Here is an 18,089-nt window from a genome sequence, read left to right as displayed (position 1 = left end):
GCCCTCCGGCCTCCAGGTGGCGCTCTCTGTTACCGGCCATGTTGAGTCCAAACAGGCCGAAGAAGCAGCACTATGGCGCGTACTGTGTTCCCTTGGAGCTCGAGTCTCTCTGGGACTCGGAGCTAACGGCACTTTGCGAATCGCAGCCCGGCAACGGCTACGCGCTGACGGCTACTGAGAAACTATTCTCCCCGAATGGAGAACCGGACGATGGACGGAAGCTCCGCGGCTCGGAGAGAGCTCGGCCGGCCGCCGAGGAGGCTTTCTGCTGCCGCCGCGGAGCTCGGAGGCTGCCTCAGCCCGAAGGATGTGGAGGATCCCCCGGGGAGGGAAGCCCGGCCTGGCCCGGACAGACCGAGCTTCTTAGGCGGCTTCGCAGACAGGAGGACCCTGGCCCAGCAGGAGGTCCACCGCAGACACATGCCCATCGAACCGCTGAAACTCACCATACCGAGAAAGACCAAAGAGAACCGCGGTGAGCTGCTGTTATCACCCACACGATTATTTATTTCTATCAATATTGTAATCACCATTATTTATCATGTCAGGGAAAAATCTGTATTTATTTTGCACTACTCAAAAAAACCCACAAATATAAACAGTTTCCAGTGCAAAATGTGGATTCACATATAAATGATAAACAAAAAAAAGAGAAATTTACGTAAGAATTTAAAATATACCAATGGTTAACTGAATAAATACAATATCAACTCATTGGAAACAATTACAGCTCTCATCAATCTGCTGACTCATGGTTGAGAAAGTGCTTGATTTGATTACATTTTAAATGTAAATATTGTCGATGATCGGAGGGATTTAATCGTGGCAACCAAAATTGTGATCACGATTAAAATTTTATTAATTGCATCCCTACAATGACATCCCTCCTACTGTAATAATAATCATAATAATGTAGGATCACAAACAACGAGCAGCTCTAAAGTAAACAAATATATCTGTGATTTATTGCTTAATCGTTTCCCTTCGATTCGAACCGTTGGTTCCATTAAGCATTTAGCTCTATGTGACATTTATTCATTTCTCTGTAATTTAGAGAAATAAATAAATACATTTATTAACTCTATTATTTATAGTTCAACACATTTTAAAATATAATTATAACTGCACAAATACGTGAAAAACTACACAAATCTGTTGTTACACTTTTATTCACGTTTTTAGTTAATAAATCAGCAACAACTGACCAAAACCAACTTAAACTAAACCCATATATTAGATCAGTGTTTCTCAAATGGGGGTACGTGTACATTCTATTATTATGATCTATAGATGTTTATCACAGAATTCTGAGCTAAATGTAGTGTCGGACATAAAGAGAAACTTGGGCCAAAAAAGTTTGAAAACCACTAGATTAAATGATCGACTCCTGTGTTGAGTTATTAATCTAATGATTATTTTCTTATTTTAAAGTATTTACTGATAAAGCGTCAACAATTAAATTCATTCACATTCTAGAATATTCAGGTTTTTGTTTAAATGGATTAAATTACACTATATGCACTTTGACAAAACTTTTATTTTGAAAGTTTTCCAAATCCTTGGTTTGTTGTTTCCTGTATTAATCAATCTAAATGTTGATCATGTCAATGATCTGATGAGTCTCTGCTGGCTGGAAGTGGCACGTCCCAGTATTCCCAGTGTATTTCCAGTATTCCCAGTCTCTCTCATCTCCACCCCAGCTTCTCTACCCTGGGCTCTTTTCATTGGCTGCTGTAGATTTGTTTGTAAAGCTGACATTTGAATAAAGGTGAGTGAGTGTGATCAGTGTGTGTGTTCCATGGCAACACACACACTGATGTCACAGTTTATCTATAAAGCTCATTTAAACCCTGTTTAAGCTGATGAAACTGAAATAAAGCTCACACACGCAAGTCATACACAAACACTGGCGCATGCGTAAACAAACACTATTGTGCACACACACTAACACTGCACGCACACACAAACACCCATGGTGTGCACGCACACACTAAAAACACTCGCGGTGCGCAAAAACACTCGTGGTGCGCACACGCCCTAACACTGCACACACACACACACTCTTGGTGCGCGCACACTAAAAACACTTGTGGTGAACACACACACACAAACACTACACACATACACAAACACTCGTGAACCCACAGACAAACACACACACACACACAATACTCATTGAGTTTGTAGTGGGACATCTACAACACAGCCATAGACTCTAACTCAAAGGTCAGGGTTCACAGATAAGCTCCGCCTCCTTCCAGGTCTGCTGTCCTACGTTTCCATGGAGTCACGTGAATACGAGGAGATGATGAGTGTCCTGACGTCCAGCTACGTGGACACGACGTCCACTGGGACCTTCGTCTACAGCAACCCCCGACTGGTCAACAACCAGCTGCTGGAGAGGGAGGTGAGTGGGCGGGGCTTAGAGCAGGTGATTGGATGGGAGTGAAGCAGGAGAGTGGGCGGGGCTTAGAGCCGGTGATTGGATTGGGAGTGAAGCAGGAGAGTGGGCGGGGCTTAGAGCAGGTGATTGGATGGGAGTGAAGCAGGAGAGTGGGTGGGGCTTTGAGCCGGTGATTGATTGGGAGTGAAGCAGGAGAGTGGACGGGGCTTAGAGCAGGTGATTGGATGGGAGTGAAGCAGGAGAGTGGGCGGGGCTTAGAGCAGGTGAGTTACATGTCATTTATGGCAGTGTTTCTCAAAAGGGGGTACGTGTACCCTCATATGGCACTACAGGGGGTACGTGAAAAAGAGAGAAGAAAATTTACAAATGAAAGGATTAAAAATATGACGTTTTATGTTTATTTTTAGTTAAAAATTATATATCACACTAAATATTACCAGCAACTCACAAAACAACAAGAAAAACACACTAAGTGAGATAAATACTTAACTATTAACAGCAACAGACAAAATTACACTAAATGAGAGAAAATTACACAAAATACACAAAAATAACTGAGAAACGTACAAAACAAAATAAGAAACAACCAAATGACAAAAAAAATGAACCCACGCTCATTTAGCACAGACTTTTGAAAATGTCCCTGATTTCATCAACTGATCATTATCCATTAACAGATACAGTAACACTGACTCTATGCTGTGATATTTTAAATATATCTAAAGTATAAAACTACCAAACGAAAATGGTCTTGACTGATATATTGACAAAAATACAGCAAAATGTGGATTAAGGTCACAACGAGGGATGGTAATTAATAAGAATTGAGCGATTTCAATTCTCATTGGGTGAGGGAATTAAATAATACAAAGTGGTTTGTTTTGCTTTAACTCTTTATTATATTATCTTTGTCTCTTTCATTTCCTGCAGGAATATCAGCTCTATTTTAATCCAGCAGGTATAGATTGTTTTCACTGGATAATAATATATACACAAGCACTATATAAAATTGATGAATTATTATTATTATTACAACATTTGAGAATATCTACAGTGCTCCTTTTGAACTTCAGACATAAAACAAATAATTATTCTGTAAAAAAGAAAATGTTAACCAAAAGTACAGCTGCACTTATTGTAAAGCTTTAGTTTAGCTTTTGTTTACATTTCTATAAATGGACCTTCAGAGACGCCGTCCCCGTTGTTACATGTGACGTCATCAGCCGTGTGTGTGTGTGTGTGTGTGTGTGTGTGCGTGTGTGTGTGTGTCAGTTTGTGGAGAAGAGGAGGGAGATGAAGGCTGAGGGGAGGACAGAGAAGGAACTGGAGGAGAGCTACTGCTTCCTGTTGACTGACAGCACTAAGGTGAGACCAACAGGAAACAGGAAGTTGTCAGTGCTGACCTTTCACAGTAAAGCTCCTCTGTGTGTGTGTGTGTGTGTGTGTGTGTGTGTGTGTGTGTGTGTGTGTGTGTGTGTGTGTGTGTGTGTGTGTGTGTGTGTGTGTGTGTGTGTGTGTGTGTGTGTGTGTGTGTGTGTGTGTGTGTGTGTGTGTGTGTGTGTGTGTGTGTGTGTGTGTGTGTGTGTGTGTGTGTGTGTGTTTACAGCTGCCCACGCTGTGTGAGAAGGGTGTGTGTGTGTCTCAGAGCCGGATCACCGTGCTGGGGAACCCCACCAAAGGTAGGACGTTGAGTATTGACTAGTTAACTCTAATAAAACCTCTGAGACACTGGTGTTTAATATCAACTGGTGATCGTGTTTACTGGTGACTGAGTCTGAGTGTTTCACCTAAACACCAGTGAAGGTCCAACCAGAATGTACCCCTCCTTACACTGGTTACACTGGTTACACTGGTTACACTGGTTATACTGTTCATACTGGTTCATAATGGTTCATAATGGTTCATAATGGTTCATATTGGTTTATTTCATACTGGTTAGGCTAGTTTATACTGGTGTTCCTCAGTAAATGACACTAATAAAGGAAGTTTGATGACGTACGTGTCAGAAAGTTGTAGCTGTGTTTTGTCTCAGGCTGATAAACAGCAGCATGTGATTAAACATGATTAATTTAATACTTAATGATGTGTGTGTTATTGATCACGATGTGCAAAGGTGAATGACGTGTGTTTATGTTTATCCGACACTCTGATTATTGTTTGTGTGTGTGTGTAGGTGTGTATCTGTGCAGGTACTCTGACCTGCTGCATTTCAACCTCCTCACTCCAGGATCCACAGGAGAAATCCTCATCTTCAAAGTGATGAAGGTAACAACAGCATAGACATACACACTGATGAATAGTTGACTTAACTAACGTACTGTAGTTTTGTATGAAGTAAAGATTGACAATGACTCGAGATATATTTGCTAAATGTTTTAGTGTCAATATTAAGTTTTTCTGCAACAAACAGTGGCTGAAATAACAGGTCATTTATTTTATATCATTTTAAAATAATACGTAACATTTTTTAAAATAACAGTAAATCATAACAACACGTTACATTTATTCTGTTTTTTTATTTTACAGAAATGCTGTACATGAATGAAGTTAACAGTAACATAACCAACTTATCATGTGCATTGTTTCACCATGAATTAAATTCAGAGGGTCCAGCTCTGATAGTGGGGTCTCCTAACCCTCTTCCCCTGGTCAGGGGTCTGTAACCTTTACTCTACAAGGAACCATTGAACCTCATCTCACCTGGATTAAAGTCCTCCTGGAGCCATAAATACCTTCTCTATGAAGACAATACAGTGTATTACATTATATACAGTTATAATTATATAGAATAATGTTTGATTTAATTTGATTTATATTGATCATGTAAATATAAACTTAAAAACAGTTTAAAATAAAATAAATTGACATCAAGAAATAAAACAGTATCTTCATCTTCAAATTCTTACACATCTCAGTTTATATGAACACAATGTTTATAAAGATGATTTTTATAGTTAATGTATATGAAAGTCTATAAAAAGCAACATGAATATAATAACACATGATCATGTGATCAACACATGCTAATTACTCATTTCTTGCCACACATAAAACATACATATTTAACCTGTACATTGGTGGTTAAATGAATCATAGGAATGTGCTGAGTCATTGTACAATGTGATTTATTTTAGGTTAATAACTTGTTATATCATGATTTTATTTGTCATTAATCATTAATAGCTTCTGTAAAAAAAGAACTTTATTTCAATAGTTGTTTTTTAAAGCTATAGGGAGCCATTGTATAAGAGTCAAAGGGCCACATTAGGCCCCAGAGTCACAGGTTGCAGACCACTGCTCTGTTTTTCACTTTTTACTGCTGCTCTCAATGTGTAGCGTGAACTCTGTGAACGACTCGTTATGCCTGGCTCTGTTCAAAGCAAAAGAACAAAATGCACGATTTAATAATTATATTACACAAAGACGTTTGAAACGTGTCCAATCAGAAGGCTGCTTCTGTTCGTCATATATAAATAAATAGTGAAGTGTAAATAAAGCGGTTCCTGTGTAGTCAGATGGTGAGTGTGTTTTCAGGGCAAAGTGAAGAGCATCTACGAGAACATGAAGAACCTTCTGGATCCCACGCCGCGCTTCGACAGCCACGTGTCAAAGAACGCCAGTAAAGTCACGTCTCTGTCCTCGTACCGAGCCTTTGAGCTCACTCAGGTGAGAACATGCAACTCACACTCATTCTTCACTGTAAACATTTCATTATTGACAAAAAAAGAACAAACAGCACTCAATTATCCAACTAATAACCCCATCACACAAAACACAATAAGGCTCTCTACCACCAGGGTTTCTCAAATGGGGGTACGGGGGACAGAATTAACAAATGAAAACAACAACAACAACATAACCAAAAAACTTCATCTCAATCATACGCAGTAGAAAAAGTGTCTAACTTTGATTTAGATGTTCACATTGGATGATTAAAGATATTAGGTTTTATGTTTATCTTTAGTTAATAATGATAATAACACTAAATATTTTCAGTAACTCACAAAACGACAACAAAAACACACAAAATTACACCAAAAACACACACGCTGAGAGAGAATAATTTAAATAGTACCAACAACACAAAAATACACAATAAGAGAAAAACATAGTGAATAATAAAAAGAACAACAACAAAAAATATACAAAAATATCAAAATTCATCCACGCTCTGTGAGCTTCAGACAAGAAGGATCTGAGGGAGCGTTAAAGTTGTTCTGATATAACACGTATAAAACTAGGATACGTGTTCCACCATATGACATTACAATCATTTATATGTGGTTTAAAAAGAGACTAATACAGAGTTTGGAGATCAACATATTTAGATAATTTATTCCATTTGAACCAATTGTCTACTTAATTAATTCAGAATTTACAATAGTTTGGTGGCTGTCAGGGTTTTTGTGTGACAGAAATAAATTGGTGTCATCAGCAAAGATTATTATGTGGAAAATAAAAGTCATTTAATATATAATAGAAAAAGAAGTGGTGCCAGTATGGAGCCCTGTAGAACTCCATGTAATAACTTTACTTTGAGATTTGCTGTTATTTATTTGTAACATCTGAACCCACTGATCACACCATAATGTTGCAATTTTCTCAATGTTTTTATCACCAGTCTTGTGAATTGGTAAAACGTCGTCATTCTGAGGGTTCAGGTTATGGCCACGAGCTGAACGGTCACGTTTATCCCTGATCTCTGAAAAACTCCTGAGAAATCCTTTAATTTTAGATTATATTACGCTCCGAACGGTGAACTCGGATTTACAAAGATGCCTGGCACCTCGAAGGCAAGTAAAGACAAGACAAAGTCTTCCACACAGTCCAAATTAACGGACTTTGGACCACAAGTTACGGAGCCAAATGCTAACGCTAGCAAGGAAGCTAGCTCCGCTAAAGAGAGGGACGACACTCACGCAGAAACCAGTGAAGCACCTGGGGCGACATCGTCACCCACTTATCCCATGTACCTGTTTAAGGAAGAAATATTGGGGGAGATACGCAAGATGGGGTCAGAGTTTTTGGGAAGGTTTGATAACGTTATGCAAGCAATAGCAGAAGCACAAAAGAAGATGACTGAATGAACGACGCGGAAATACGTCTGTCTGCTGTGGAGGACAATAACAGTGGGTTAAAGACTGAGGTCGAAAGCCTGGGGAAAAGAAACAAGCAGCTGGAGGAGAAAATGGTTGACTTGGAAACGAGGTCCCGACTTAACAACCTCCGACTGGTGAATCTACCTGAGGGCGCCGAGGGAGAGCTGGCTACCCGAGGTGCTGGATATGACTTTAAACCGGAATCCTTTGGCGTTGGAGAGAGGTCACCGGGTGGGACCGAAGAGAGACGTCGACGCACCGCCGAGAACAGTGGTTACGAGGTTTCTCGATTATCGCCAGAAAGATATGGTGTCCAGAGCCGCAAGAATAAAGAAGGAAATATTGTACAAAAACCAGAGGGTGAGATTCTACAACGATGTCGCTACGGAGGTGCACAAACAGTGCAAACAGTTTGACACTGTGCGCCAGCAGCTGCGCCAGCTCGGGCTGAGACACGGCATCATTCACACAGGGAAACTACACACAGGTTCACCACAGCTGCAGAGGCTCAGAGCTTCATATCAAGGATCCAGTAAGACAAATAGCCTGTTTTACTGTATATTACAGTTGTTCAGGTAAAATGACACAGGGAAAAATTTTATAAAAATTACAGTCTATAATTATTAGATTTATTACATTTAGGATAATAGTAATAATATGTTTGTATTAGCTTAACGGAGCAGTTCAAGTTCTCTAAAGGATACATTGTATTAATAGCAGCAGGGGAGGAGGGGTGGTTACACGTTATAAAGTTACTTTAACAGATCAGAGATCTGAAATTTTTGTGGTCGGAAGCTACGCTTTTCACGGGTTGCCCAGTTTTCTGGGATGAGGGATGAAAGGTTTTGTTTGTTTTTTACGTGTGTGGTTAGTTCAAACCATCGTTCTGTGTGTTTTACCTCTCAGACACTTCCTTTGTGTAATGTTGTTTACATTATGTTTAAATGACACAAGTTAAATGTACTTCCTGGAATTACAAAGGCTTGAATGATGTAAAAAAAATCAAACAGGTCATGAACAAGTTGAAAGATATGGAGTCTAAAATAGTTTTTTTACTTTAGTACTTTCTACTTTAGTAGACAATAATATAAAGATAAGCAGAAGGTGGCAGGGAAGTCTGTATGCAGCCTCATTTACTTCAAGGGCAAGAGGTGTTATTATTTTAATTCATAAATCGGTTCCTTTCCAGGTCACAAATGTTATTAAGGATAAATTTGGTAGATTTAGTAATTCAAGGACTTATTTTACATGAAAAAATCAATTTGGTAAATGTTTATGGGCCTAATATAGATGATGATCAATTTTTCACAAATCTCTTTCTAACCATTTCATCTCTCAGGAAAAACCATCATTGGTGGGGATTGGAACTGTGTTTTGAATCCTACTTTAGATAGATCTACTGGGACTGACTTAACTCATCATAAAAGTAGGGATGTCATCCAGGACTTTATGAAGGACTTAAATATGCTAGATATTTGGCGTCATCGTAAACCCATTGACATAATGTATTCTTGCCATTCTAAAACTTTTAACTCATATTCTCGCATAGATTACTTTCTAATTTCAGCAGAGTTATTACCTAATATAATGAACTGTTACTACGACAGTATAACAGTATCAGACCACTCTCCCTGTAGTATTGTATATTCCCATAAGGATCTTAGGTCGGACCCCCCGAGATGGTGCCTGCACCTAAAATGGCTTAAGGATAAGGAATTCCTTAAATACGTAGGAGATAAAATCGATGAATATTTTGACATGAACGCTACACAAACCACAGCCTGTATCAGGTGGGAGGCCTTTAAGGCCGTTCTAAGGGGGCATGTCATTTCTTTTACATCATCAAAGTCTAAAGATTCACGAAAAAAAAAGAATTCAATTGGAAGAGAAAATAAAAACATTAGAGGGACAGGTTTTTAAAAATAAAAATCCATTGGCAGAAAAAAAATTGTTACTGTTAAAAGCCGAGTATAATAAAGAATCTGCAGACCGGGCGACCTCTAATATCATAAGGCTCAATCAAACTTTTTATGAGAAGCCTGGCAAAACCTTAGCTTGGCAAATTAGACAACTGGAGGCTCAAAAAAACATTACCTCAATAATAAGTGTAAATGGAATGACTGTAGTGGACCCAAAGGAAATAAATATAGAGTTTAAAAATTATTTTGGAAAACTGTATGATTCTAAGGAAGGTGCAGACTTTAGTCTACATAATGCATTTCTGGATAAATGATCTATTCCCACTATTACAGATGATTTTAATGAACAGTTGGAAGCCGATATTAGTGAAGAAGAAATAAAAAGGGTGATTGACAATATGGAAAGAAAGGTGGTCCTGATGGGTTCCCAATTGACTTTTATACGAAATTCTTAAATAAAATAATAAAGCCGATGCTAGAAATGTATCTAGAAGCATTTAATAATGGTAGCCTTCCTGACTTGATGACTCGCGCATTAATTGTTCTCTTACCTAAACCAGGGAAACCTAATGATAGATGTGGTAATATGAGGCCAATACGTTTGCTTAACTCAGATTTAAAAATACTCTGTAAATTGCTGACAATGCATTTACGAGACTCCTTTCCGACAGTTATCCATAGAGATCAAAATGGTTTTGTTTTGGGTCGCCAAGGTCTGCACAATGTACGTAGGGTCCTTAACGTTGTTCATGGCTCTGACAATGCTGCAGATGGGGCGCTCCTCTCTCTTGATGCTGAGAAGGCATTCGATAGGGTTGAGTGGCCTTATCTTTTCAATGTTTTGTCACGATTTGGATACGGAGAAACATTCCGCAGGGGGGTTCAGTTACTCTATATAAATCCCACGGCAGAAATTCTGACAAACAAAAATGTGTCTACTCCAATTAAAATAATGCGTGGGTGTAGGCAGGGCTGCCCCTGTCACCTCTCCTGTTCACTCTAGCATTGGAACCACTAGCCATAGCAGTACGTGCACATACACATATTTCTGGAATTGTAGTTGATCAAGTAGAACATAGACTCTCATTATACGCGGATGACATAATATTATTTCTCTCTCAATTAGATAAATCTATCCCCGCCTTGCTACAACTAATCGATGAGTTTGATCATATCTCAGGGTTTACTATAAATAGATCTAAATCCTCTATTCTCCTGCTGGACAAGAAAAAGAGAGATACACCTCCTGTAGTAACCTCACAGTTTCAGAATATTCCCTTACCACCTCCAAATGTTTGGTTTAAGAAGATTAAAACATTAATACTAAGCTTCATATGGAAAAACCAAAGAGCTAGGATAAGGCTGTCCCTACTTCATTTATCTCATGGCGAGGGAGGACTGAAATGTCCAAATATAATGTGGTATTACTGGGCAGCGCAACTTAGGTTCATCAGGTATTATTTCAGTACAACGGATGCTCCCCAGTGGACAGAAATGGAAAATAGGGTCTTAAGCCCATCTTTACCTTTATATATTTTATCCGATTCAGAAGCTAACTTACTTAAAAAAACCACAAATCCAGTTGTTAAGAATATGGTTAAAGTATGGTACAATACTAAAAAAGTTATGAAAGAACCAGTTACTCTGTCAGCTGAGCCTGATATGGGCAAAACAAGAATTTAAACCAGGCAGAGGTGATGCAGTGTTTAAACAATGGGCACTAAATGGTTTGGGTCAAATTCAGGATTTATACACTGCAGGGTCAGATGATATGATGTCATTTGAAACTCTTCAACATAAATATAATATACATAGGAAATACTTTTTAAAATATCTTCAACTTAAAAACTTTATTCAGAAAAAACAAAGCAATCTTTTAAAACCATTTAAATCTAAATTAGAGGTCTTAGTTACTGAAGACAGTTCGAAAAAAGGAGCAATCTCACAATTTTATAATTTATTGGCGTCAAATTCTCCAGAGAACTCAACTATTAAACTAGAGGCATGGAGAAAGGACCTAGAAATGAATCTATCTCTTGAAGAATGGCGTTCTGTTTGTATAAAAGCCCAAAAACAAACTATTAACTCAAGGTTAAGGATACTGCAATATAAGTGGTTAATGAGAGTTTACATCACTCCAGTTAAATTGAATAAATACAACCCTGACATTCCAGATACTTGTACAAAGTGTAATGAAGAAAAGGGTTCACTTTTTCACTGCATGTAGGGTAATTCAGTCTTTTTGGAATGCAGTTACACAAACTTTAAACGACATCATCTCAAAAAGCTTAACTCAAGAACCTGCTTTTTTCATTTTGGGAATTTATCCAAACTATCCTAAATACGCTAAATGTGAACGGATTCTTATTGACATTGGTTTACTACAAGCCAAGCTTCTGATTGCACTGAACTGGAAAAGCTGTAGGGCTCCCAGTATTGGTCAATGGGCCAAACAGATGTTGACAATTCTACCACTGGAACGGATTACATATCTTCTGAAAGGGAAAAGTGACTTGTCTGAATCCATATGGAGGCCATTTATCACCTACGTGGAACGTTTGAATCTATCCGAGGATCGTAATGAGGACTTGGGACTATACCTTTTGAGTTTTATATTCTTTTTTTTAGTTACCCTTTGTTTGTTTTCTTGGAAATATGGATGTCTCTGTCCACTCCTGTAACATGACATTCTTTTTGAAGAAGCAGAAGCACGGGTGTGTGTCTGGGAGGTTGTAAAGCAAAAAATAATAAAGACATTGTTGGAAAAAAAAAACCGTCGTCATTTTACTTCTACGAGTACTTTGTTTACTCTGGTTAATGTTTATTGTTTGTTGCAGCAATACTTCTACGAGTACTCGTTTGACGAGCTGCGACAGCGCCCCCGCCAGGCGTGTCCCTACGCCGTTATGTCCTTCCACTTCAAAGGGAAGGATGCTCCACTTCCCAGCATGCCTCTGGCTCCTGTCAGGTACGGAGAAGCTCCTCCCACTCTGTGTTACAGTAGGACTGGTGATCATGTTATTCTGTGACTGGTTTCTCACAGCACCAATGTTTCTGTGGATGTTTGTAGTTGTTATATTTATAATAAAAATAAACTTTATATTCAGAGACTAACTCTGATCACCAACATGTGATTGTATTTGATATGAGCAACGTTACTGTCAGGTTAGGATATTTTTGTTGTTTAGTGTATTTTGGGAGGCATTTTGTCATTTTGTTTGTTTTTCAGTTATTTTTGTGTAATTTTGTGTGTTTTTGTTGTCATTTTGTTTGTTTTTCTGTTATTTTGTTGTCATTTTGTGTGTCATTGATGTTTCATCATCACTCTGTAGTTGTTGTGCACTCTGATATGAAGCTTTATTCAAACTCACTCTGTGTTTGGGTTTGTTTAAAGAGGTCACGCTGACACTAACTATGACTATTACTGTGTAGATAAAGTAAAAGCACAAAGTGTTTAATAGAACTAACTAATGTGATAAACATGTGATGTTTGTGTTCAGGGCCAGCGTTCAGTCAGTGGAGGAAACTAAAGGTGAGAGTCGGTGACCCCAGTCAATTACATTTATGTTTTTAATTGTCCATGTTCAATTATAAATTAGTTATGATCACGATAACCAGCATTTTTTTCAATTACAAATACATTATAAATATTATTTTTCAACTGAAAGTCAATTACAGTTATGTTCTCAATGACTAAAGTTTAATTACAATTTGACTAACTAATATTCATATAGCGTTGTGATGATTAAATGTGTTTTTTTAATATGTAAAATGTCTTGACATTTATATTTTAATATAATATCTTATGTAAATTCACTGACGAAAACTTAATAAGAAACTTATTTTAATAATTGTAAACTACATACGTGTAAGCCATAGAACTGTTTCGCATTTAATTAAATTGTAGTTGACAGTTTTTAGTGAATTTCCATTATAATTACAATTACAAAGTCGATTATCTTAACTCAATTACAACTCAATTACGATTACATGAGCAACAGATTTTTAAAACTACAATTACGATTATTTTTACGCCATAATTGTAATGAATGATAATTACATGATCCCCTCAGAACGGTCCCAGTACGTGGTGTGGTCGGGGGATTTGGTGAAGGACGGGCGGGTCCTCTTCCAGGTGTCGTTCAGATGTTGGTCTCCTCCCCTCCTGCCTCACAAACTGTGAGTACTGACCTGTTTTCAACATAAGGTAACAAATGCAGACACCAGGAAAAGAAAATGTTTTAAAATAGTAAATAAATATTGGTTGAAAAACCAACACCAACGTTGACCTATGTCACATTTTATTCCAAATATCGTCCAATAATGTGGCCTGTCTTTAATATTTATCCTCGTCACTGTGCTGGGCGGGGCCTCAGTAGTTTTACATACACAGGAAGTCAGTGGAGGAGGGATCTGCTCACAAGCAACACTGGAGATTTTCAAAATAAAAAAAACAAAACACATTTTTTAAATAACTTTGTTTCTGCACCACCTAATGGCCCATGGACCGCTGGTTGAGGACCATCAGGTCCATCAGGTGACACTGCTAGTGCAGGCCCAGGGGGGTTAAACCCCACCCCAGCAGGTCTCAGGTCTGTGGGGGCGGGGCCTGAGGTGTGAAGGGTTTGTCAGGTGCAGCGTGGTGGTGATGTGGGGGAGGGGCTTGTAGAAGTGATGTTATTACTCCTACGTTGTTACATCATTGATTGAAATGAATTATTTACACTCGATCTGATGAGCTGTTGTCGTTTTTTTTGTTTTGTGTTGTTGCTTTGTTTATTTTTCACATATTTTTGTGTATTTTTTTGTCATTTTGTGTGTTTTTGTTGTTTTTTCTCCCTTCACTTTTCTTTCATGATTTTTTTCCATTTGTTTTTCCTTAATCTGTTATTCATTTATTTATTAGTTTTCTCTGTTTAACTACATGTTTCCTACGTAGCCAAACTGTGCTATAAAGTATCCTAAGACAGAATAAACCTCACAGTAATTCATAGATCATAATAGATCTGAGGTCTTCTTCACAGGCCTGACAAGGTGGACATTGGTCATGTGATGAGGCTGGATCATGTGACCAAGCACCTCCCCTCCAGCCTCTTATCCTACGAGCTCTACAGCAGCAGCCGAGAAGGTCAGAGGTCACTTTATTTACATTATTTATTGTTATTAAATCAGCATGTTTAGATTTGGCTGTGCTGTAAAAACATCAAGTTATATATTTTCTATTCAGTTTTGTAAAATAATGTTGGATATTTTCATCAAATACATTCATCAAAAAGTGCAATTTAAAGAAGAATATGGCAAAAAAAAGCTACCGCCCCTACTGTTGTTACCGTATTGTGTGGTGAAAACAGGTGTAAACACTAAGTATAGAAACACCAAGCACTAATCTCACTTTTTGATCAGAAAATCTGAATTTATATTGTTTTATAATTTGTATTTATTCATTTAGTTTAAAAAAAATAAGACTTTAGGTTAGTTAGTTGGTTTGGTAATAATTGGCTTCCTTAAATATTTTAATGTTATTGTTTAAAATGCTTGTGTTAGGCTCTCTGTGATTGGTGGACTCACTAATTGTGTGTGCGTGTGTGTGCGTCTGTGTGCGTGCGTGTGTGCGTGCGTGTGTGTGTGTGTGCGTCTGTGTGTGCATGTGTGTGTGTGCGCGTGTGTGTGTGTAGTTGTGAAGGGCGAACACTTCTGCAGCCTGTTGGAGGTGATCGACAGGAGTCGCTCCACCAGCAGCGTCACACGACTGATGAACCAATTAGAGACCAAGAAAGTGGTTAGTCCCCGCCCACTGAGCTGCTCAGCCAATAGGATCACTAACTAACCATTAAACTAATCAACACATTAACTAACCCACCCTAACCGCATCATTCCAGCTGACCATAACTATTGTCCATCTTAACATCTAGTCCAGGTCTGTCTTCAGATTAGCAGAACCATTTCATCACTTTCGTTTAGTAACATTTCTTGTTTTATTTACGTGTTGGTAACATGTTGGCCTCTAAAATAGTTTGACAACGTCAACCTGTACGTTTAACGCACACTAAATATCAATTTTGTGCATTACAATTGTTGTATATAAGAGAATATATTGAATTTGTAGTAATGTGCATAATTGTTAGTAATAATGACTCAGCATGTTGGAAATAGATTCATCAATGTTTCCAAGTACCCCCTGCAATGTATTCAAGTACCCCTAGAGGTACACGTACCCCTGGTTGGGAACTAGAAGCCTAGCTATAATGGTGGAGGCTGTGAACAGAGGGAAGGACTGAGTGGTTATAACTAAAACTGGTATTTACTTTAAACCACTACTTACACATTATATATTGTATGTTTTATTGTTTCCTTTCCTGTACTTTTGGTTTTATTTGGTTGTGTACGGGTATATTTAAAGTTCAATAAATGCTAAATAGGGCTGGGACAACGCAAAAAACATGTTGACGCAAAATGTGCGCGCCGTTGCGTCGTCTGACCAAAACAAAGATGGCGGTGCCGGAGAATAACTAACGCGAGTGGCTCCTCCTAGTGTCAAAAGAGCAAGGCAGTGAAGACATGCACTCGTTCATTGAAGGTAGATGTTCCCGTAGCAGCAGCGTGTTACGAGACAAGGAGGAAACACCCATCGTGACATCAGCAACACACACACACACACACACACACACACACACACTGAGCCAAGCGTTAAAACACATTCTCCTTACAACCAGTAATAACATCAAATGGTTTTTACCATTAAAATATGAACAAATAAAGCTTTGCTCTTTGCTGAGTCATGGTGAGAAGTTACTCTACACCAATAGTTCCTAAACTTTAATATAGATCATAATGATGGAATGAATGAGTGATAACACACATTTTAAAGAATCAGATTTAATAAATTAGTGAAATAAACAGTATTTAGTGGCTCCTTAATACATGTATTTGAGTTTAAGAAAAGTGTGTGTGTCAGTATGTGTATTTATTTTGGAAATTTGGGCTGAAGAGCAATAAACATATATTGCGACGTTAAGGAATTCATGTTTTTTTTTTTTTTTAGATATGTAAATCAACATGTAGAAATTACTTTTAGTTGATTAATGGAGATATAATCGATAATCGAGTCGAATCGAACTGGAAAAATGAATGGTTAGATTAATCATTGAAAAAAGAATGGTTTATATCCCAGCCCTAATGTTAAGAGTTCTGTTGGTTTATTTCATTTCATTTGTAATATATACATTTATATCATATTAGTGTTTCATTTGTCTTTCATAATCAATCGGTATCTGCATCGTCTTTTAAAAATTCCATATCGGTCGACCTCTAATGGGAACCACTGATCTAGTCAACTAACCAATTTGCCTGAGCTAACTACCAGTTAACTGAAAGCTAAACAACTAACCAAACAAACATTGATCCTGACCAGTTAGCTAACCACTGACTCTAAGCTAGCAGTGGTTAGCTAACTAATCAGCTAACCCAGGAACCAGTGAGTGTAGCTAACAGGAAGGACTAACCTTAACTAGTTGGTTAGTGGTGTTAACTAGTCCTTCCTCCCCGTCAGGTCCTGGTGATTCCACTGTCAGAGCGAGGCTTCCTCTTCCTGTTGTCCAGCGTTCAGATGGCGCCCCCTGCAGGTGAGAAAAACCAATACAGCCATTAGTGTGGGAACGCTTTAAACTGGGAATGTTTTAAACTGGGAACGTCTGTTTTTTCAGAACGAGGAAAGGCCTGGAGGCGGAGTCTTCAGGCCCTCTTCGTCTTCCCTCAGACCAGAGACGTGACAAATTTCAGTGAGTATATCAGGGAACAACGAGAAGAACTGTTAGCTGAGCGCTAATGCTAATGTAATCCCTCCTGCAGCTCCGCCCACTGCAGCCTCCACACGTGATGCTTCCCAGACTCCGCCCGCCTGTATGCCTCAGCTGAGGCGGTTCATTCCCGCGCTGCATCAGGCTCTGATCAAAGCTAAAGCTAATCCTCCTCCTGAGCTGTCGGCGGGCGTTGAACTACAGGCCAGAGAATACCTCAGTGGACTCAAAGACGGGAAGGTGAACCACACGTTAGAAAACACTGATCAACCAATCACATCTGTCACAGTCACACTGTGACTAAAATATCTTGTCAGCGTTTTTGTTTGATGTTAATTGTACTTAGAACCAGTTTGATAAATTTGAAAATAACTCTACTTAAATGATCTTTTATTCCATTTAGGATTATTTTAAGCAGATTAAATGGTTTGTTTTACTGGTAAATCACTTAAAAATAGTCTAAATGATTGGAATAAAAGAATCGTGATAAAATCAACATTGTTATGTGTTTTTGGGGTAATTTTGTGTGTTTCTTTTGTTTAACATGTTTTTGGGGTCATTTTTTGTGTTTCATCTTCGTCCTCAGGTCCGACAGTATCCGATGGGTGAGTACGACTCCACGCTGGACGAGACGGGAGCGGCCCCTCCCACTAACAGGATCCCACGGGTGAACATGGACAGCTACCTGCGCTGCTACCTGTCAGCCCCGGTGGGGTACCTGCTGTCCCTGCCCAGGGTCCGTCAGATGGTGGAGGCCCACTGTGTCCCTGAGACCACCGAGACCCTCGAGACGCCGATGAGCCACAAGGAGGCGCTGAGGAAGGAGCCGCAGGGCAGCGTGGAGGATGGGAGCACCAATAGCCAAAAGGTG

The 18,089-nt window shown here is 38.8% G+C and overlaps 1 protein-coding gene across 2 annotated transcripts in view; it reads left to right on the top strand.

Moving 5' to 3' along the window:
- The first annotated feature begins 51 nt into the window (after positions 1 to 51).
- tasora (transcription activation suppressor a) overlaps positions 52 to 18,089 on the top strand; it is a 30,108-nt gene continuing 12,070 nt past the window's right edge. For both annotated transcript variants that reach the window (XM_028447902.1, XM_028447901.1), the window contains exons 1-15: positions 52 to 475; positions 2,262 to 2,407; positions 3,677 to 3,769; positions 4,011 to 4,083; positions 4,578 to 4,669; positions 5,939 to 6,070; positions 12,260 to 12,390; positions 12,923 to 12,954; positions 13,496 to 13,601; positions 14,447 to 14,550; positions 15,098 to 15,201; positions 16,972 to 17,044; positions 17,126 to 17,200; positions 17,271 to 17,458; positions 17,805 to 18,086. In XM_028447902.1, coding sequence (XP_028303703.1) covers positions 196 to 475; positions 2,262 to 2,407; positions 3,677 to 3,769; positions 4,011 to 4,083; positions 4,578 to 4,669; positions 5,939 to 6,070; positions 12,260 to 12,390; positions 12,923 to 12,954; positions 13,496 to 13,601; positions 14,447 to 14,550; positions 15,098 to 15,201; positions 16,972 to 17,044; positions 17,126 to 17,200; positions 17,271 to 17,458; positions 17,805 to 18,086 — 1,911 coding nt within the window. In that variant the 5' untranslated portion in view covers positions 52 to 195. The remainder of the gene's footprint in view (positions 476 to 2,261; positions 2,408 to 3,676; positions 3,770 to 4,010; positions 4,084 to 4,577; positions 4,670 to 5,938; positions 6,071 to 12,259; positions 12,391 to 12,922; positions 12,955 to 13,495; positions 13,602 to 14,446; positions 14,551 to 15,097; positions 15,202 to 16,971; positions 17,045 to 17,125; positions 17,201 to 17,270; positions 17,459 to 17,804; positions 18,087 to 18,089) is intronic.

Source organism: Gouania willdenowi, chromosome 5 (assembly GCF_900634775.1).
Source record: "Gouania willdenowi chromosome 5, fGouWil2.1, whole genome shotgun sequence".
NCBI classification, from domain to species: Eukaryota; Metazoa; Chordata; class Actinopteri; order Blenniiformes; family Gobiesocidae; genus Gouania; species Gouania willdenowi.
The sequence above is the reverse complement of the archived record's forward strand: the minus strand, read 5'-3'. Positions and strand labels throughout refer to the sequence as shown.